Raw genomic sequence first — 22964 nt, forward strand, 5'->3', positions numbered from 1 at the left:
TCAGCCACCACTGCTTGGAGATATTTAATTGTTTGCCATGGTGTTCGAAGATGAATCTGACCCGAATAAGCGACATCCAAGTCCAATTTTGGAATGAGCAGCTTCTGTTGGGTACAAAAGAGGAGAGGAGAACAAGTGCGCTCTGCTTTTACTATGTCTTGGTATGGGGCCGTTGGCCTCAGGAAGGAAGAAAACACTATCTGATCGGTGATGAATCTGCTTGACCGACGACTCTGAAACACCTTTGGGAATAATTTTTATAGTGATTCATCTTCTGGATGAATGGGCCAACATTCCAGCAGGCACATTTGTACAGAATTTTTTTCCAGAAGGGTAGCAACTGTGAAAGCTGCAAAGAGGTGTGTGGATTTATTTGATATATACAGTATATTATATATTTTTATGTATATTGGACCCTCCAAATTTCATAAATCTCTCCTAGCTGTCATGTGAGTTGAAGGAAAAGAAATATGGGGGGCTTGCCACCTGATGTCTGCAGGAAACCAGCCTCAAAGTCAATACACTGAAAAAAGCTGGACTTCAAGGTCTACACAAGCTCACAGACCAGACAAATCGGAGGTATGACCTCAGCTGCTCGAGGCAAACGAGAGCAAGGGCCCGCCATGCATGCGCCGCAATTAGATTCCTCAAAAAAAAAAAAAACAGGCAAAGAGCCCATATGGCTCTGCACGACCGACTGCATGGCTGCACATGTGAAAAATAGACAAAGTGATTATCACCGTGTTCATGTTTGACAAGTAATGCATGCCAGTCCCCACTGGCTAAACTGGGATTGCAATGGTGCTTTTAGGAATAAGGCATTGACAAAACAACAACAAGGGGGTTGATTTTCAGTTGCACATAATGATAATGTGTTAAACTAACACAGATTTTGACAAATCTGTGTTAGTTTACGTAGTTGGAAATTGACATGTGCAAACATGTACAATTTCAAATTTAGTATATCCAAAGGATCTTCCTTTTTTTCCTCAGAGAAGGGGTTGAAAAAGCTCACAAACGTTAAAATATCCAGGAAACAGTGCTTTTTTTGTATGCCGGCCGATGTCCATTTTGTGTTTGGGAGCATTTTACTGAGCATCTTCATCTTTATTAAGTTCATAGAGTTGCTTGTTCTGTAGCCACAAGGAGACACAAGCCAGTGTCTTATTGTGCCGGTCCCAAGCGAGGATAAATACAGAGGGTTGTATCAGGAAGGTCATCCGACATAAAAGCTTGTCCAAAACAAACATGCGAATCAAAAATCTGAAGATGGAGGACACTGATTCGCTGTGGAGACCCCTTGAAGGGAAAAGCCGAAAGGAAAAGTAAGTAATGATCATATTGAATTACAATTAATAAAGGGAGGTGAGCAGTGAAAGCCACACACGTTTTTTCCTATTTGACTATCCATTTCTACTTCAATTATCCTCACGTAGGCTGTGGGGGGTGCTAGACTCTCTCCCACCTGACTTCAGGTATCCTGACCTGGTTGCCAGTCAGTCGCAGGGCACATGTAGGCAAAAAAACATTCGTTAGTGTTCCAGAGACAGTGTTGCATTAACCTGCTATGTGAAGAAACCAGAGTACTCATGCAGGCATGTGAAGTACGTGCAAACTACACACAGGAAGCCCGGAGCCGGAATCGAACCCAGTAGATCACCAGTCGACCACTGTGCTGCCTCCTATTCTACTATTCTATATTATAAGAGAAGTCGGTCAAGCTTCCTCTTAATAATAATAATAATAATAATAAAAAGAATACATTTTATTTTAAGCGCCTTTCAAAGCTCTCAAGGACACTTTACAGTCACAGACAAGCATAGGTACTATAATAAATGAAATACAATCACAAAATCGAGAGTTTGGGGGCAGAGCAGCTGAAAGCTCTGTCACCCATCGTACTGAGACGGGCGAGGGGGCGGGGGGTGGGGCACACAGTGGTGGAGGGATTAAATCACTGTAGACAGGAGAATTTATGATAGCAATTTTTTTATCTACCACTGGTCCACATTCTAATCCTTTGAATTATTCCTGGCAAGAGGTATATGCCCAAAGAAAGAAGGAAAGAAAGCACCAAAGCACCAAAGAAAGAACGATCCAAAGAAAGCTCCAAAGGAAGAAAGAAAAAAGAAGAAAGAAACAAACAAACAACAGGCCCGGTAGTGGAGTGGTTAGCAGTCCGGCTTCACAGTGCAGAGGTCACTGGTTCGCGTCCCAGTCCGGCCTCCCTGTGTGGAGTTTGCATGTTCTCCCTGGGCCCGCGTGGGTTTTCTCCGGGTTCTCCGGTTTCCTCTCACATTAAAAAAAAATGCATGGCAGTCGGATTGACCACTCCAAATTGTTCCTAGGTGTGAGTATGAGAGTGACTGTTGTATGTCTTTGTGTGCCCTGCGATTGGGTGGCAACCAATTCAGGGTGTCCCCCGCATCATGCCCGAAGACAGCTGAGATAGGCTTCAGCACCCCCTGCGACCCTAATGAGGAAGAAGCGGTACGGAAAATGGATGGATGGATGGACAAACAAACAAGCACACAAAACAACAAACAAAACAGAAAAACAAATAAGATAAAGAAATGGATAAACAGACAAAGAAAGAAAGAAATGCATGCATAAACACACAAATAAATAACGAGTACACAAATAAATACCTAATAAATAAAAACAGATAAATAAATATACAATAAATAAATAATAAAAATAGATAAATAACTGAACCATAAATTAACAAATATATAAACAAACAAATGAATAAATGCATAAATAAACAATTATATACATATATATATATATATATATATATATATATATATATATATATATATATATATATATATATATATATATATATATATATATATATATATATATATATATATAATGTATGTTCAACAACGTTGCAACATGGGCTTGATAGCAACACTATTGTTCATTTCTATGCATTAAAAAATATGTCTTGCTGTCAATCACAAGTCAGGAAGAAATACATTTGGAAGCTGTATTATGGTGGGGTGGAGGGAAGTGCATGTCAGTAATTTTTCGGGTATGCAGGCCTATTAAGTGGCTGATCTGCCACCAAGTATTAAGTGAGAGATCGTTATGGGGAAAAAGGCTTTGGGTGAGTCGTGGAATACATCGGAATTGAAGGAGGAGCACGTGTCTGTTGCCGCGACGTGATAAAGGATGATATCTTGCACTTTATTGATTATCCCTAGATGCATTTCCCAGCACACTATGGAGACACAGACTGCACATTCTGAATATCCACATTTGCTTTCAGCATCAGTCGATGACCCTCGATTTTCTCCCTTTTCGTAAAATATATCTCAAGACGATCTATATCGAAATGAATTGAGTTGAAGTAATTGCATTTCAAAGCCTTTATGATGATACTTGAGCATCAGCAACAACTCCAGCTGCAAAAATCTGAGCCTTGACGTCACGTATAGCCCCTCCGGCAGACACGCTGGCACCGAAACACGATTTGGACCTTTCATTTTCGTCAAAGCCTGATGGGACTTACAAGCAGGCCGTGGAGGCCACTGTGACCTCTTTAATGCATTAATCAGTTTGGCCGCTATAAACTGACCATATTACTGTCCGTCTTTAGCGGCTAATACAAGAAAACACTGGCCAGCTGGCCCGCAGTATTCATTTATCAAGTGATCCTCGGTGGTGGCAAAGAATCAGCCCACAGATGAGATTGCCCATGACGAAATGTGTGAGTGGAGGGTTTTTGTGTGTACCGGCATATGTGTGTTTTCGTTTTTATTTCAATCAGTGAATCTGACAATGTCTCATCAAAATAATCCTTTATAAAATAGAATACACAAATAAACACTGTATTACTCCAGTGCGCCTTACACACCGGAGTATAAGGCGCAACCCCAATGAATGGTGTATTTTCAAACTTTCTCCGTATACAGGTAAAATCCGAGTTCCGACCGGGTTCCGTTCCGACAAAACGGTCGTAAGTCAAGCGGTCGTAAATCGAAATCCATTCAAAATGGCCCACATGACATTTACACGAGAGGGTAGTATGCAATGTCAATCTGTTTTGATTTAACACTATTATATACCAAACTGTTGACAGTACATTTATAAAATGTATAAATAATAACAAATGACAAACCTTTAGTGTCATTTTTATCATTTTATATTTCATATTATTGATTTTTATTACTGTATAACCGTACCTTTAATGCATACAAAACTGTTTACTGTACAATTTCATTTACAAATGTTATACTTACCTTTTAGTGTCATTTTTATCATTTTATATTTCATATTATTGATTTTTATTACTGTATAACTGTACCTATAATGTATACAAAACTTTTTACTGTACAGTTCATTTATAAATTTTAGACTTCAGGTCATTTTTATCATTTTATATTTCATATTATCTATTTAGATTTTATATTTAGCTTTTAAATCATAAATCGTGCTAGTCTATGAACTCAGATGTTACCAGTATAAGGCGCACCGGACTATAAGGCGCACTTTCAATGAATGAAAAAAGGTTTTCCAAATATAACTCGCACCACATTATAAGGCGCTACAGTAGCTCCTGGAGGCTTGTGAAACATCATTCTTCTTTTGGATGGATTTGAAACCATTTCTTGGAGCTGGCTTGTTGCAGTCAAACATCCTGGTCGTACTTGTGAAACAGCAAGGGGCACTTTTCTGGGAATTGATTACATCAGGCTATCTTTGTGTTTCAACAAATGCCCTTCGCTCGGTTTCTCTGTTGCTCTTTACGAGGAGGCAAGGTGGGATTTTTATGTCTTTGGAGCCAGTTGTTGACATTAAAGGCATCAGTGTTGATTTGTATCTGGATTTAGACAGTGCCTCTTTGAGACAAGCCCCTGTGAGGGACGGCAGTTGTGCGCAAGCATGGCAGCAGCCTGATTTTATGATGTCGCGCATTCTTAGTCCCAAAGATCCCAAGCATTTTGCTCGAAGGGCTCGACATAACTCAAACTGGGCAATGCAGGGCTACTGGCAAGCAAATATCCGCTATGGCGTTTTTTTTTTTTCCAGAATATCCCCAGGAGTGCTTATTTATGCGCATGTCGCAGGTTATGCCGTTATTCAAGATGAGCGTTCCAAGAGGGGCTCCAGTCAAGACCCGGTATAATCCTGACCAGTTGGAGATATGATTAACTTAAGAGCACAAGCGCTGCATCGCCAAGGAAGTGGGCCTATAACCATAATGTCATCCTTTCGCATCAACTCCCGTATAATGACGACCAAGCATATAAGTTTATTTCGTGCTCTGGCAAATTATTAAGGTTCAATGCCAGATTGCACTTTGGAGGGTGCCACCACCTGATCCCATTTTTGTTTCGTGTTCTGGATACTTTTTACACAGAAGTGCAAAGTAGCTGCAACCTGAAGAAAAATAAATAAATACAATTAAATAAAGTGAGAGAGTGAAGAGAGAAGCCAGAGAGAAAGAGAGGGAGAGAAAGTACACTTGGGATATAAGCCAGCTGAGATGAAATAAAATAAAAAAATGAAATAAACATAGGTCATGATGTTATTGAGCAACTGCCAGAGCCATACAACAGGAAAAAAGTGGCCACCTTAACCTCACCTACACAATCACGCATGCCACTCCGAGGCCTTCAGCAGTGCTACTCTGAATCACTCCACAGCTTTACTACAGCTCCACAAGAGGATGCTGTTGGCCAGGAAATAACTTGTGACTTGAAGAAACTTAAGACATTCTGTCATTTAACTGTTAGAATTTTTACTATGAACATGTGGATTAATGATAACCTCAGAAAATTGCAATCTTATTTGATATTTTTGCTAGCTTCGGAGCTGTCCAACCTTTCATAATGATGTCCATCTATTCTTGAAAAGTTCTATATTGTGGACTGACACAACCGCTATTAAATCAACACAGAAATGTATTTGCTTATGCAGTTCGCTACAGATACAGTGTGATAGCTCTGGCCAGTATGCGCTTAACAACAAGCCAATCATGTGACTAGTCAATCATAACTTGCGAAAACTCTGACAATACCAACACCTTCGAGCAAGCTTTGGTTTGTTAAAGCAACAGTTTCATCAACATTGATTTTTATGCTCCATAGTCTGCAGAACTCATTGTGAAGGTGTCCAGGTAGATTTCTGACTCTGATACCAAATGATGGCTGAAATGTGATTAGTTAAATGCTTAAATACGAAACACATTTGGAAGCAGCGCATCAGAGGAAAAGCAATGAAAGGAAGATAAGACTATTTAGAATTATATAATAAGAATTCTTTGAAAAAAATATAATTCACATTCGTCTGTGATTGAGATATTTTTAGGACAGCAGAGAAGGCTTGCACATGTCTGTGTCTTCCAACTCTCCCTTAATACCATTATATAGAATTGGAACCTCTGCCTAAAAAGTCAAAAAAGTGGAATGATTTTTCTGTCGGTTCTGTGAACACAATGCAGCATTGTCTTCTTACTTTGGAATTTAGTCTTTTAAATGTTTTGGGTAAGAGAGTGGAAGGGTTTGATCAATTGGCCATTGTGCCAACATTGTAAAGTGTATGTCAACAGCAACACGTGTCGTGGGAAATAAAATGTCCAGTCAGAATTACATAACTTCTCTTATGCTGTGACTTTTTTATTCGCTGCGTTTGAGGTGTAAAACTTTAATGACATGCCATCTTACTACTGTTCATGCAGGCATTATCCAGTCTATCCGTCAGTCGTTCATGACAGAAGCTTGATGAATGTGTTTTGTACCCCCACCGTCACGCAGTAATTGCTAAGGGGGAACAAAGATGCTGAATTTGACGGCATAAATCAACATGTACAGTATTAATCCCTCACATGAGTTAAACCCTTCCATCACCCAATATCTAAATGTATAAAATTGACGGATATCTCAATGAACTGTTTATACCATTAGTGGAGAGGTGTACATGTCAATTATTTCTGCCCATTCAAATAATTTGTACGCATGGCATATTGCTTTGCTGAGGGTACGATTTGCCGTAAAATCCTGCCAATGCTGATTTATATACCCCACTTGCTATCCCATATTCCACACTCATCTTTCTTCTTACATCACCCACCTGCTCATGAAGAGAGCAACTACTGTACTCCACTATTTTTTGCAGTCCTGCCCAAATATAAATAAATAAATAAAAGGAGAACAAGCTCATCACGGAGAAAGCTTTTACAACATGGCAGCTGTCTTTCCTGATCGAGGCAGCCAAGTAGAAAGAAGTCTCAAAGGTGTGTGTGTGTGAGAGAAAGACACACACACACACACACACACACACACACACACACACACACACACACACACACACACACACACACACACACACACACACACACACACACACACACACACACACACACACACACAGATACCAAATGAGCAGTTGTGTGCCTTTCAATGGCTTTAATTCAATACATGCTATACTTTTTACTTTTATACTTTTTAATGGACCTTTTGGGCTATAGCAGGATTCGTACTTGTGTGGGCCAAGACCGAAGCAAAAGGATGCTTCAAAAAAAAGGGCTGAGTGATGGACTCCCTTCCCTCACTAGGGGTCGATGACATCAATAAGAAGCTAATAATCCTGCCCGTAGCTACCTCACAAGAGCAATCAAGTGCAGTCCAGACCTCCTCCTCCACATACATTTAACTCGGTATATCCCCAAAGGACCATAGCTATAGATGCAAGAGGGGTGGGGTTCGGAAAGGGATGGAATGGAGACATTTTAGCTCCACTTCACGTTTGGTTATCGATGAGGCCCACTCGGGTTTGTCTGCTATCGATTGCGCTTATTCTTTGGGGCTGCGGTGTTGTTATTGGAGGCACGCACTTTGCAGAGCTTTTTTATTGCATACGCGTGCATGCCCTGTTTTGTTTGTTTTGGATGTTGTCAGGTGAGGTGTTTGCACGCCTGAGCAGGGAAGGCATAAACTAGTTGCAAATACTCACCCTACAGAAAGAGACCTGCACCGTGTGACAGCTGCAGCTATGCAAAGGGGGAAGACAGAATTGAGCAAAAATCGGGGTAAACTAATTTCAAAATGACATCATCACAACCTGCACCTCCCTCGCCCACACTTTCCTCTGTATAATATAAAAGCAATCACCTATGATTGACACCAATGGTCGAAATATTTGGCCATTATGCTGATCCTTTATTACATTCCGTCAATACGTGTTTAGATACCTCTACACACATATGCACAGACAAAAACACACACACTGTGACTTGCTCACAAAGAGAGAAAACCATGATGTCATGTTTTTTATGCCCGCTATATGCTGGGTTTATCTACCCAAGATTTACCGTATAATGCCCCCTAGAGGCGATGTGTTGAAACTGCCCACCTAAATGCTTCAAGATGCATTGTCAATGATGAGCAGCAATACAAGCAAGGTCCATTAACTAACGAACTCCAACTTCCCAACTAGTGCTGTATTACAGTGATCCACACAAAAAAAACAAGATTCCAGAGATGGTGGGATCCCTTTTGCAAAGAAGACAAAGCCATATCGAATCCGGAGTAGGCCACCTTTATCACAGAATATGGTCCTAAAACACAATATCTAAAAATGTGTGAGAGTCCATAATGAGAAGAAGTGCCATCAATAGATCCCTTCGGGAGTGTGACTGCTTTCTCAGGATCTGGCTTGGTCAGCTGATCTTTTATAGCAACACCTCCGAGGCAGTGGTCAACTTAAGATCTTGTACCGGTCGTTCGGCGCAAAATCCATTGAGAAAAAAGGTTCAGACGCAGGCCACTAACCAACTCCCTTTCCAAGCAGGAGAAGAGAAAGAAGTGGCAGTAAAAGAGGCTGACATGTATGTTAACTCAATGCCAGAATGTATTCATGAATTTTAAGTCAAAATGTTAACATTTCAGTTAATATGAGATAATTACACTGTCGTGCTTTTACTATTTTCAAGAATGTGCTAGAATACATCGATCGCAATCAACCTATCGATCTCCAAGGTACTATTATTGGTAGATCGCATGACAATGACATGAACTGACGCTATAAAAATAAAGTTGATCTGTTTGGAGAAAAAAAGAAAAACTAGACATCAGCCTATGAGCCATCCCTTCACTTGATTGATACACCGGACAACCACCGGACAACTTATTTTTGGTGCACTGTGTGTCCTCAAACAACAACCCTGAGGGTTGTCTAAGTTAACAAGCTAATCGTTAGTTACATCATAATTCTTCACAGGCTTTTTTTTTCTTAACTCATTCACTACCAGACAAATGCAAAAATGTGTCCACTCAAGTTACAGTGTTGTTGTCATTGTCACTCGAATTCCAGGACCCACAGAATATTGAGTTTTTGAACTGCATAAATATTCAATGAAGCTTAAGAAACCTGAGACGCTTTTCTTTCATCTGAAAAAAAGAGTTAATTCCTAAATTATATGGGTCTGGAGTTATATGAGCTTGAATTGAGGGGAGCTGTCCAAAATACAATGGAATACATACATATTGATTTATATAGTGCTTTAACAACAGCTGAAGCTGGAACAAAGCGCTGACATGGAAAAAGGGAAATGCTGCCCCTTGTAGAAAGGAAAAACATTGCCATAGGCAGCGCTTTATCGGCAACCAAAAAAAATAAAAAAAATAAAAAAATAAAAATAAAAACAAATTCAGGAATGGCGCTGTACGTCATATTTTCAATTCAAGAATAAATTCGTAAACAGCAGTGAATGAGTTAACCAAGGTTAGTTAACCATAATTATGTTGTATTGTGCAACATATGCAGGTATACATCAACATAAGTAGCAATAATCTTCAATATATTTCTCAATAAATATAATGGGTCAATCATTTTAACTTGGTCATTTCAAAAGTAGCTCTCATGGTGAAAAAGTATGAGCACCTCTGTTCGAGACCAATAGGAAATGTGAGGGGCATGTGGTGCACGATTCCATACTCAAGTTTGTTTGACTGAAGCATTTGAAACAAAGGCAGTAGGGAATCAGAACAGATGAAGATCCTCGGTGACCGGGCAATGCTGTAGCTAAAGCTAGTAATGTAACCGTAAAATCAATGCTGTCCTTTCGCAAAAATTCACGGTAGTCTCCCCCAAAAAAATGGAATTTCAATTGCCAGCCAAACGTGCAGGTTTTCGATCACGTACATGGTCAAGAAGTTAGGAAATCTTTCTGTCGAGTCTCAATTTTAAATTGCAAAAACCTGGTATTTGAGCAAGGGTGTGAAGACTTTTAATGTCAAAAGTAAGCAATGCAAATTGTTCAAGCACATGACCGGCAATCAGCTGATTCAGCAGTTCTCGAAAGCATTCAACCCCTAAACCTTTTGCGCAACGGCCCACATATTTTGACATATTTTGACGGAGCTTCAAAGCCACAATGAGACCGAGCCATCCGTGAAGCCCGCCGTCTCGTGGGCAGCTCAGCCGAGATCGGCCACCGACGAAAGTAGAGTTTCTCCTGTTTCAGATGCTGGATTGCAGTCTCGAGTGAATTTGTGCCAGCCGCCAAAACAATTGTTCATATTATGCATTATGCTAACTTAACAAAAACCCAACAAGTAATCATACACATAGACATAAATGACTCAATATGCTTTGATTTTGAAGTTGGCGCTCTGAAGCGATCTAGCGGTTCCCCTTGAATTCGACTTTGCGACTGGGGGCTCAGCTGGCCTGACCACAGTCAAGCTGGCGGCTTAGCTGCAATAAGCTTGGTAAGCAAATGCTTATTGACACAATCAAGAGCACCTGCATATTTTCAGTGTGCATGTGCACCTGCGCACCACTTATTTACACCACTAATTAAGGAGTTGATGTTAATAAAATGAACGAATAAAGAAATAAAGAAAAAAAAAAGAAATATTATCTTGCGATGTATTGCAACAGGGTATCAAGCGCTCAGTTCAGAAGTAGTTGGCTTGGGAACTATATGTGAGGAAAATGGGGGGGTCGGGGTCATGTTGTGAAGACCCTACTGTATGTCCCAAAATATGCAACTAAAGTTAGGATTGAAATAGGTTTCATAGCTTCTTCTTCTTTCTAATAATAATTCTTCTAATATACTGTAATAACCATACTATATGATAAGAGTCTGACCTCCTTGGTGGCGTTGTCCTGGACCAGGCTGTAGAGTGGCACCACGCGGCTGACATCCAAAAGCACGGGGATGGGCGAGGGTGGCTCGCCGCCCCTGCCGCGGCCCCTCGCTGCCAGGCCACCTGCCGCCCCGGCCTGGTGGTGGCACAGGTGACAGCTGAGTGGGCAGCTGCCCCTTTCCTCGCAAAGGATGTCCACACCACTGACCACGTCGTCGGACAACAGCTGGCTCTTCTGCAACGCTGCCAGGTAGCTAATAAAGGGCACCGATTTCAATTCATGACGCCCGCTGCCACCACCGAGCCCTTGCTCTGTTGCCTCTGAAAGAGAAAACAAGGATAAGTACTGGTACAACAAACTGCTTATTGTCTACATCTGGATTGACTCTCTTGCTCAAGAACGACAACCTCTAAACGCTCCCTGTCACCAGCTTTGTAATGGCCGGGAGGAAGTGGGGGCTTCCCCCCCGTCGAGTCAATAAGCAGGGTTTGATCTTCCAATTGGAAGTCGGGTGACGGGCAAACAAAGCCATTCTAGAGGATGAGGAGACAACATACGGTATGTGTGTGGAATCATGAGTGTCATCATCACACTCAATTGAAAAGGCATCAACAAGCAAGTAACCAAAGGCCTGTAATGTCACATCTGTGAGCCATTTGTGCCACTAAGGTCTCAGTACACCCTGCTGACCTATTATTGACAGGACAAGATATATAATTAATTGATTCCCCTCCTCACCTCCCAAAAGGTAAAATATTGCCTATGAATGCCACACAATGGTGGCAAACCACTACTTTTGTCTAAGTATTGCCTCCCCCCCTACACACATATGATCCTCTAATTTTATATATTTTTTTCTTTTGTCACATTTATCTGCAGATGTGCAGGGACACACGCAGACACACAGGCATAGACAAAAAGACTGGTGACAATTTCCCAAGTCATTGATCTCGCACCCGTTTGTGAATTAAGATGTCGTTGTTGGTTGCAGTATAATTACTCATCTGGGACACAACCCCAGTGGGTGGCCGGGGTTGCGTTGCCTAGGGAAACAACAGACAAGGTGACAAATAAGTTCCATTGCAATGCAGCACAAATGCTAGCCAATAATTTAAATGTTTGAATGTTTTGGGTACTATTAATGACTCAAAGCAGTATTCATTGGTTTCACTAATATTGGGTGTGCATAATGTGATAAATAATTGTAATGTATTAAATTTTATTACATTCTTGCTTCTATCCCAAGTGTTCTCTCTCACTTTCTCTCTCTCTGAGCATGTATTTAAGATGTAATGTACTTTCAATATACAGTACCAGTGAAGTCAGACTATTTCATGAAAGATCTAGGTTAATAATCAAACATGTTGAATAACAAACGTTACTCTTAATTACTAGAAGAGGAAATTGGAACATTTGTTTTTTGTCGTTTCGTTACTCTGCTATGGAGTGCAGGTGTTATAACAGATGAATGAGCCCATTCGGTTCGAAGACTTATTCTGACACCCAGTGGTTATTCTCTGCAATCACTATCACGAGTAAAAAAAAGATGACATCAGTTCAACTGTTTCTCGATTGTGTGTGTGCGTGCGTTAAAAACGAATTATTAGTGTAAGATGTTTGTATTTTATCAAACAATACAGCAAAAAAAATAAAGAAATAAAAACTACATCCAATCCAACGCAAGGAAGGCATCAGCCAACAACGATAATAACAGTACTATCTCCACGCGTTTTGAAGGTGCTCATTGCCGCGCATCTTATAAATGAAATGTACTATTGTAGCCGTTGAGGAAAGAGCACACACGACTAAATGTGGAGACGTGTTTATTCCAACGGCTAACAAGTGGATCTAACTCAAACAGAAAATGCAGTGAAATATATGTGAGATAAACCCGCCCCCTCCCGTGCTGGGTGAGATGCCTGGTCCTAGTGTCCACTAACAATTATTATTATTATTATTATTATTATTATTATTATTATTATTATTATTATTATTATTAGCAGCAGCAGCAGCGAATCAGGACGAACGTCTGACTATACGCAAATTTCGTACACTTGGGCCGTTGCGTAAATGACGTAATTTTCACTGCAGTTCGCTGCAGCGGACGTTGTAGCAGAAACCTAAGCAAAGTCTTCAGGCTCAGCACATCTTTGCTTGCCACCACCCAGCAAGCAAACAAAGGTAATTTATTCCCCCAGTGCCACGTTACGAGAGCACATTTCGAGTGTACAGTCATACAAAAATAGCAATTTACACTGTCGATTGTTTTCGAGAGGGACGTTTCGCTCGTGTGGCCTGTCAAATTATTAGCCGAAACTTATGAAGGCTGCTCTATTAGCTTTGTCGCGTGAGCACAATGTTTGCATTTTTTAAGGTCGCCATTCAACATGATCATCACTTCAGATGCAGGCTTGTCACGTTGAATGTGATGGAGACATATTTTACGTTTGGATTCTTGAAAAAGAACGACATTTTATCCTGTTTTGCAATGTAACTTCTGAGTTAGGCATTGCATTAACTTTCTGCTGCGTCCAAATCACAGTCTAAATATTTCTGTGTGAATGGTAAATGAAAAACATTCGCCGTAAATCACGTGTTCGAAATTCTGTGGCCATTAAAATTTGGATTTGCCTTTTTTAGTCTCGCAGTGGAAACATTTACATTTCACAGCTGCAAAGTGATGAAAGGAATGGAAGTAGAAAACCAAAATACATGAGCTGCTGGAAAGGCAGCCAGTCTCCCGGCGCCATCTTGGAGTCAAAAGAACGTTAAAAAAACTTAACAAATAAGATGACAACCCAAAGACAACATGACAACACAAAGACACATAGAGTCATTCATTCCTCAGCACTTTCTGTGCACATTTTTGAAATACTTAGCTGCATGCCAAAACAAATCAAATGATCAGCATTTTCTATTCATTCTACTGCAGGCATGTCTGAATATTTATACATATGATTTTGAGAAAACAGTGCTTCTCAATTACTAGATAGCATAACAGTACAATAATGTGGTAATTATGCAATAGCCTTTTGCATCCTGCAGATACACCTAGGTAATCAACGGTCATTTTCTTTTTTGTCATAGCTTTGTCCTAATCGGGTTTGGATCAAGTCTCCAAAAAACAGAGCCATATTTAATTATTTGCTACCTAAACTGGATCAATTAACTGAGCTCGGATTGGCACTTTTCACCAACACGTTATATGATAACCTCTGACATTTTCTTTCTTTAAGGTGAAAAGCCCCAATGGCAGCAGCATCCTACCCACTTGACCCAGATCTAATGAGGGAGGTCCTTGAATGTCCCATCTGCCTGGAGACCTTCAACGAAGACCAAATGAGACCCAAACTCTTTCAGTGCGGTCACACGGTGTGCCGGCATTGCCTAGAGAGGTTGTTGGCCAATACCATCAACGGTGTGCGCTGCCCATTCTGCAGCAAGGTCACACGCATGAGCAACATCTCACAGTTGGCCGACAATCTCACAGTGCTCAAGATCCTGGACTGCACAATGTCGCGCGCAGCCTCCGCCGCCATCCTAATGTGCGGCTCCTGCTGCAGCCGCCTGCCGCGACACTACTGCCATGACTGCTGACATTCCGTTCAGCCCATTCGGATGGCTGCCGAGCAACGTCGGAAAGAACTGGGCGTCAAACTGTCCACCTTACGCGACATCATGAGCGAAATCCAGAAGAAAAAGATAGCTCTTGAAAACATTACCAAATCGCTGAATGCAAAGTACAGAGCGGTGCAGCAGGATTACACGGCGGCCGAGCTGCAACTTCAAGAAGAACTGAGCTGCTCACGGAGGACATTTACTGCCTCAGTAGCAGAAGTACAAAAGCTTAATGAGCAGGCTCTTGAAGAGCAGACGTACATCCTGAACATTGCGGAGGTGAAGGTGATCTCGTGCTGTGATTATCTGACCATGCGGGTGAGGCAGAGCGACATCAGCTTGCTGAGGGACAATGGAGGCGGGTGTGAAGACGAGGAACTCAACCTACGGAGCAGCTTGCCGACAATGTTTCAGCTGCATGAGCCGGAGTTGATCCGAACGGAACACTTCAAACCGCTCGAGGTGGCACAATTGACCACAAGCACGTACACAGTTGATACGGACAATTTGGATTGTGCTTTGGATATTAAACCCAAGGGTGACGGGGATGATCGAGATGGGGCTGTAGGTGGGTCAACAGCGCCTCCCATGGATCTTTACCGATATGTTGACATGGTTGCAGCAGTCAATGACTCTACAAGTAGCTCACCATGCACTTTTAAATCCAAGTCAATGGACACAGGGGGGGAACCGCAGGGAGGCGCGTGTGGAGGTCACCCGACGTGCCAGCTTGTGAAGAAAATGGGCTGCAAGGGAGCTCTTCCTGGTTCTTTCAATTTACCAGTGAGCATCTGCGTTACCCAGCAAGGCGAGGTCCTCGTGGCTGACCGTGGCAACTACCGGATCCAAATCTTCAACCACAAAGGTTTCCAGCGTGAATTCTGCCGCAACGCTAGCAGCATCGAAAACTTGGTCCTGAGCTTCCTTGGTGCTAACCTACCGAACCTGATGCCCTTATGCATTTCTGTTACACCTCAGGGCCTGATAGGCATCACTGACAACTATGACAACTCAGTTAAAGTGTACACCATGGACGGGCAGTTAGTAGCCTGCAGCAAGAACCAACTCATCAAGCCATGGGGCATTACTGCAATGTCCTCGGGCCAGTTTGTGGTGTCGGATTTGGAAGGGGGCAAGCTGTGGTGCCTCGCCGTCGACCGCAACCTCGGCGTGGTAAGCTACAACCGTTTGTGCTCGGCGGTGCGGCCCAAGTTTGTGACATGCGATGCCGCCGGGACCGTCTACTTCACCCAAGGCCTGGCGCTCAACTTTGAGAAACGCCCAAATGAGCCCCATCTGGAAGGGAGCTTCTCCATTGGCTCGGTGGGCACCGATGGACAACTTGGCAAGCAGATCAGCCATTTCTTCTCCGAGTCGGAAGAATTCTTCTGCATCACCGGCATGTGTGTTGACGCCAACGGGGATCTGCTGGTGACGGACAGTGGCAGGAAAGAAATCTTGCAGTTTCCCAAAGAAGGAGGGTTTAAGGTTCTCATCCAAGATGGACTGAATTGCCCTGTGGGTGTGGCCACCACCCCCAAAGGGCAGCTCTTAGTACTGGACTGCTGGGACCACTGTGTCAAAATCTACACATATATTGAAAAAAGGCACTCTTCCACCTCCTAGAGCTGTGAACCCCACCAAATACGAAATGAAGCATTGGTATATTTTCTTAGGCGTTGGCAAAATATGCACACGGAGGACTATTTTTTTTATTATTTTAACTCATTCTCACAACAATTTGTTTTGGCCAACGGAATTTAAATTTTCATTTCAAAGTAACACAACTAAGCTGGCTTTCGTATTATTCAACACAATAAGCTTTATGAAGGTCAAATGTAAAGTAAACTTTGCCTGCCATCTTTTGTTACTAAGCAAATGCTATCTCGTACAAATAAGTTCCTCTCTCTAACTGGTTTATGTTTTGCAATAAATGAACACTGAAGAGAATAGTGGGATAGTGTCAATCTCTGGGCTTTGGGCCTATTAAGCACCTTATTGTGGACAAACTGTTTTAATCGCATGTTGCCAGCTTTAAAGTTCTCTGTTCAGTTAGCTAATACGTATGTCAATGGCTTTGCGAAACTGCATTCTGTACAATTCAGCGAACATGCACCAAGTATTCTGTCTCACAAACACACTATGTGGCGCCTTTGCTGTGAAGTGGGGAAAAAAAACCAATGTTACTCTCATAATTGAGGTTTTGTGCATTTTTATCATTCTGAATGGCCTTTTCCGTGCAAGTACAAAATGTAACTAAAAATGTAATTGTTATGTAATGGTTAAACATCCGTGCTTTTCATTACGACACTAAGCAAGAGAACAGAGGAAGCCAATGCTAACCGCTAATATATTGTTGTGTTAGCAAATCCTACCAATACGAAAAAAGATAAACTTAGAAGAAACCCTACAGTATATTGTTCCAAAAGTCTGTCTGGTTCCGCATTTAAGTGACAAACTTTTTTTGAAATATAAAGCACTTTATTATGAGAATGCTACAAAGATGGGTCTCAAATTATTATTTATTTTGGTCTTGTCAAAAGACACTCTTTTGTTAAAATACAAAACATGAGTATGTTTACACAAAAATACAAATTTGTAATGAAAAGAAGCAGTGAGGATCTGATTCTTTCTGACCAACAAGACATAATTTCACGTTTGAACAACTTATCGCTGTTAAGTGCTGGTATTATCAGTCTATATGACAATGACATTCATTTTAGGCCATGTTGCAAACCTAATTACCTTTTGCAAATTAGACTTTGACTATAATATTGACAATTGACATTTTACCTCATGTACAAAGAAAATATATATATTTTTTAAAAAGGTACACGCACAAACGAGCAAAAATATACTACTTCATGGGTTTAACTGTACTTAGTCGAGTGGTTAGCACACCGGCTTCACAGTGCAGAGGTCGCCGGTTCGTGTCCTGTGTGGACTTTGCATGTTCTCCCCAGGCCCGCGTGGGTTTTCTCCGGGTCCTCCAGTTTCCTCCCACACTCAAAAAAAAAAAAAAAAAAAAAACATGCATGGCAAGCAGATTGACCACTCCAAATTGTCCCTAGGTGTGAGTTTGAGAGTGACTGTTGTACGTCTTTGTGTGCCCTGCGATTGCCTGGCCACCAATTCAGGGTGTCCCTCGCCTTGTGCCCGAAGACAGCTGAGATAGGCTCCAGCACCCACTGCGACCCTAATGAGGACTAAGCGGTACGGAAAATGGATGGATTTAACCTCATGTACAAAGAAAGTAATGTTTTTTTAAAAAAGGTACACACACAAACGAGCAAAAATATACTACTTCGTGGGTTTAACTGTACTTATGTTCATCTGTCTTTTTTGTATGTCTACCTTTACAGATAATATCAATCTTGAGAAGCAAGATTACTTCTTCTTTTCCTTTCGGCTTTTCCCTTCAAGGGGTGGCCACAGCAAATCAGTGTCCTCCATCTTTAGAGGTTAGATCCACATGTTTGTTTTGGCAAGATTACTCATGATTGAAATTTCTCAGCAATAAAAACAGGGCATAGGACACTCATTGTCTGTTTCTTGTTTCGAGGACAGTCACCTGTGGCATTTATTCACCTCATCAACACCAAACCTTCTGCATGCAATCTTGTCTGAGGTATCGAACGCAACTAGGTCATATGCACATTCACAGAACTCTTCTTTAGTGAAAAAAAAGTAAATAAAAATTCAAGATTTATATATAAGATTTTTAATTGTATCCTGAAGGCACTGTTGAACCCCTGAGGCTGATTCACACAGACCCTAAGGGTTCAATCGCACCCAGGATAAGAACCACTGCACTAAACTCTTTTTTTGGCTAGCAACTTGTGGGATTTCACTGTTTCTTGTTTATGCTACCTAAATAACACACTCACAAATATGGCACAAATAAGTATATTAAATATTATTTTTGGGGGGCAGGTAGCAAAAACCTAGATCTTATATTGTGTGGGAAATAAGCCTGCCATATGTACGTAATATGCACCTTCCAGCCCAGGTTGTGGTCTTTGGAGCACTTTGTTCAAGCCTTAACTATGACTGCACTTAATTTAGTATATAACAAAGAGCGCCAATGCGGATGTGGAACTGTCGCTACTTGGAATTGAAGCGGATTTATGTGGGACAGGAGATGTGAGACAATCTCTTTTTGTCAATGGATGCTACAGCTGTGTGTCTGCTTTCAACATAGCTTGTAGTCGATGTGCACATTCCACCATGATGTCCCTGATACACTGGTGAAAAGATGCTTTGATTATCTCGTCTTTCATCTAGAACTGCTTCATGTAACAACGAGGGTACGGAAAGAACTGGGCGTCATATTTATTCATGTCATATTTAGATTTTTATTTAGCCCATTTATGCCGAGCGAGTTCATATGAACATGTGATAAATTCATGTTTAAAAAAATGTAAATAAAATCAAAACAAAGTATTAAATAGGTTCAAACGGAGTACTGTATATAATTAACAATAATTTATGTGGCAAGAAATACATTTGAAAATGAATTTATCTGTGTTCATGACCACGCTCCGCGTAAATGGGTGAGAAACATTTCACCCCGCAATTGTGAAGACATTTGCATGAGGTTCGAGAACTGAATTGCCTCCTTCCCTCCCCTATGTCTCTCAGGTTCTCTGGAGCATGTGAGCTTTACAATGTGTTTAACAGATGGGGGGGAGGGCACAACAAAATCTTGTTGTAGTCCGTTCTGTGTTTGAATTGTTGATTCTTGAGTATAATAAATCGCTTTGACATTGTCAAAATATTATTTTGATGCACTTTTATGTTCCAGTCGGTTTTGAATATCTTCAAAAGTGGGCTAGATTTGTATGAAATTTAAATTTGTATGATTACCATTGAAATAGGGCAACAGCAAAAAATTAAGCACAAGTATTTTTTTCATGGGATGGTCAACAACAATGTTCATGTAAAATAAACTCCCGACCAAGAAAACAATACAGCACATCACTATGATGTTCCTCCTCAACCTTTCCGCACCTTTGTGTGTTTCTTTTGTCTCACCTTTCTGGTATTGGAGCCAGAGTTGCTGCTGGGCCTTCTTGCTGGGGTAGTAGATGCTGCAGCTGAGCTCTGAGCCATACAGAGCCTCTGACACGTAGTGGCTGCCATATTGCCTGAGGAATGCCAGCAACTCCTCGCGAGTGCTCTCGCCTGATAGCGTCTTGAGAATCTTAGCGAAACCTAATGGGTCATAAACGTGAGAAATAAATCCAATCGCTGTACTGCTGCCCAATAATGGCACAGGAGAGGGTACAAGGGGGGGTCAAAAAATATGGACGCACATAACCTTGTGGAGAAACCACCTGTCGAGACGATTGGAGTGGTCGTCATTGTCTCAGCACAGGATAAAATCATCTTTGGTAGGGAATTTGTTTACTAATTCTAGACGCTCTCCGTCTTTGTATGAAGGTTTATGTGCTTCATTTGGGCATGCTATTTAACTCATTCACTGCCACACATGTAAAAATATGTCCACTCCAGTGGCAGGGTTTTTGTCATTTTCACTCAAATTCCAGGATCGATAGTATACTGAGTTTTAGGACTACATACACATTCGATCCTGTGCAAGAAAACTTAGAATTTCTTCTTAAATCAGAAAGAAATGAGTTAATTTCTAAGTTATATGGGTCTGGGGTAATATGAGGTGCATCTGTCATAAAACCAATAATGTCTGGCCCGCTTTTAGAATTAATACATTGGAAAGTAGCGCTGTTACCAACGCGGCTAGGTGCTGCCATCTAGAGGCTTAATTGGGAAAAAGCAAATTAGTACGCGAGTAATTGGCTGAATGAGCCCCCCTATTTTCTAAAATGGTGAAAATCAACAAAAGGAGGAAAGTTGACTGTGAGGGCAGTTCAAGGATGGGTGGATATTGGACTATTTTTTTTCATTGAAATCCGTAACAACTGTGTCTGCCTCATTTGTAAAGAGACAGTGGTTGTTTTAGTTCAATGTGAAGTGAATTATTTAAATTAATTGCTTTTATATGTAAAGATAATCTGCAATGGTTGTCCCCCCTATATTTTTAACACACCAAACCTGGCCCCCTTTGTAAAAAGTTTGTACACAACTGAAGTAAGTTGTTAACAGTTAACAAGTAAAACAGAGTTTAGACTTCAAGTTTAAAGAGTGCCTTGTAGGAGTGATTGAACAAATGCTCTCAAGAAGCGGTAAATGTTTTTTGGGCTAACCTGAAGCCAGAGTGATGGAACTGAGCTTGACTTTATACAGATTGCTGCGCACTCGCCACTGCTGAACCATCGGGTAACCTGCAGCCTCGTTGAATTTGGCATCGCCTGAAAATTGTGAGCAATGGACAATAGGACATGAGATTTTTTACAAAGCTCAACTAGAGATAGGCAGATTTTTTGTTCGTGTGTTGATTTGTTTAGACCCCTGTTTGCACACAAACACACCCTCACCTGTGAGGAGCTCCAGGTTTGGCAGTGGTTCTGACAACACACCTCTGCATTGTTCTTCCACTGGCAGGGGAAGAACCATGAGGCCGTCGGCGAGCTGGGGGAAGTCCTTCACAAAGTTGTTATCTCTGCAGGGACGAAAAGGAAAGATTAACCCACATTAACCTGAGGTGCACACACATTTACTTAAAAGTGGAGCTTTGGGAGAAGGAAAAGGGGGGAAAAACCCATTTGAAGAAAGAAACTTTGAATAAAAGTAATCAAGTACTAAATCAATCATATCAGCTGTACGATGTTGCTGTTTTTGGAACTGGCGCAAACTCTTTGGAGGAGAGAGGTGCAGGGGTGGGGGGTGGGGGGCGGGGGCAAAGATTTGAGGCGCAGTGTTCTTGTTGCACTGGAAGTAGTCAGCGCCTGCTCAGCAAACAATTAGTAATTGCTCAGAAAAAAAGGGAGACAAAAAATGACCACGCAGAGTACTTCAAATAAATGAATAAATACATAAAATACTAAACAAACAAACAAATAAATGAATAAATAAATAAATAAACCAAGAACGAACTCATAGTAAATAAATAGCAATTGAATGAACCATGTAATGAATGAAATAATGAATGAATTAATATACAAATAAATATATTAATAAATACATACATAAATAAATACAGAAACAGTCGACAAATCCTAAATAAATAAATGAATAAATGAGTAAAGCATCAAATCAAATAAATAAATAACAAAATAAACTAACTAATAAAATAACATAAAATGCATAAATAAATGAATAATATAACATAAAATAAACAGACAAATAAAATAACATAAAATAAAGAAATAAACAAGCAAACAATGAAATAAAATTCTACCACAAACAAACAAACAAACAAACAAACAGATACACAAATAAATAAATAAATAAATAAAGGTGTATGCGTCATGGTGTATTTCTGTCACCGTTAACCCCATGAATGTGTGAGAGGCTATTTCAAAAAATAAATTGCCATCAGTGATTGTGTGTGTGTCTGTGTTTGTGTTGTACGTTTCACCTTTGTGCTAAAGATAAAGATACTTTGGGCTTTTTATGGCCGAATGAAGTCAGCCCGCTTCCATTTTCCCAAAATAGACGCATTGTCGCCCTGCATTGTTTGAGCCTAGGGTGTGCGGTCGTTGTAGCGGCAGCAAACCATTTCCCATAATAATCCACTTTTATGGATGCGAGCGCGTGTGTTGAGAACGTGTGCCGTGAACACGCCGGCGACTGCTACTGACTCTTTGCTGTATCCATTTTTCCTCCTCTTTCATTGGTTTCGCTAAGCACCAAGCTTTGCGCGGTTCATAATGGTTTCATATGGATTGCTAAACGGCTTCAAGATCATCACTATGCATGTGTGTACATTGCACGCTTGGCTTCCTCACCTGGCCACAGGGATCTGCTTCCATCTGATACAAAACAAAGTCAGTCGAAACCGACTGGACGAATGATCGTTGACTGCAAATAGCACAAAATAAATGTCAAGCATTTGCATCTCCAAGCCCAACGATCATGATGCAAGCAGCTGTGTTCATTGTCTCCATTCTTTTCTTGACGAGTGTCACAATCGTTTGTTTCATATCATCCAAAGCCATATCGCACTGCATGCTGTGTCCAGGCTTTATTTAATTATTGCTGCTTCTTAATAGTGTTCACCATCAACAGGTCTGCCTGCCTGCAGTCATTTCAATGACAGTTGCATCTCCAGGCAATGAATGGGTCTGCTCAACAATGCCAACGCTGTAAATGATTCAGGA

At 41.0% G+C, this 22964-nt stretch overlaps 2 protein-coding genes across 6 annotated transcripts in view; one reads left to right on the forward strand and one right to left on the reverse strand.

Moving 5' to 3' along the window:
- Positions 1 to 22964, reverse strand: part of astn2 (astrotactin 2) — a 287375-nt gene that overhangs the window by 40534 nt on the left and 223877 nt on the right. For 4 of the 5 annotated variants that reach the window (XM_089020242.1, XM_089020241.1, XM_089020239.1 and 1 more), the window contains 4 exons: positions 21180 to 21304; positions 20949 to 21053; positions 19759 to 19938; positions 11107 to 11426 (listed from right to left, as the gene is read on the reverse strand). In XM_089020242.1, coding sequence (XP_088876368.1) covers positions 11107 to 11426; positions 19759 to 19938; positions 20949 to 21053; positions 21180 to 21304 — 730 coding nt within the window. The remainder of the gene's footprint in view (positions 1 to 11106; positions 11427 to 19758; positions 19939 to 20948; positions 21054 to 21179; positions 21305 to 22964) is intronic. The other variant, XM_089020240.1, reaches the window with a different exon arrangement.
- trim32 (tripartite motif containing 32) lies at positions 13185 to 17720 on the forward strand. Its single transcript, XM_089020243.1, has 2 exons — positions 13185 to 13287; positions 14343 to 17720. Exon 2 carries the CDS (start codon positions 14725 to 14727, stop codon positions 16348 to 16350), a length of 1626 nt encoding a protein of 541 aa, XP_088876369.1. The 5' UTR covers positions 13185 to 13287; positions 14343 to 14724; the 3' UTR covers positions 16351 to 17720.

The sequence above is a fragment of the Hippocampus bargibanti genome, linkage group LG18 (genome assembly GCF_051943395.1).
Source record: "Hippocampus bargibanti isolate YZ-2025 linkage group LG18, ASM5194339v1, whole genome shotgun sequence".
Classification (NCBI taxonomy): Eukaryota; Metazoa; Chordata; class Actinopteri; order Syngnathiformes; family Syngnathidae; genus Hippocampus; species Hippocampus bargibanti.

What these genes read in the sequence shown, in the direction of transcription:
- trim32 (XM_089020243.1), top strand. Translation starts at nt 14,725, where the DNA reads ATGGCTGCCGAGCAACGTCGGAAAGAACTGGGCGTCAAACTGTCCACC.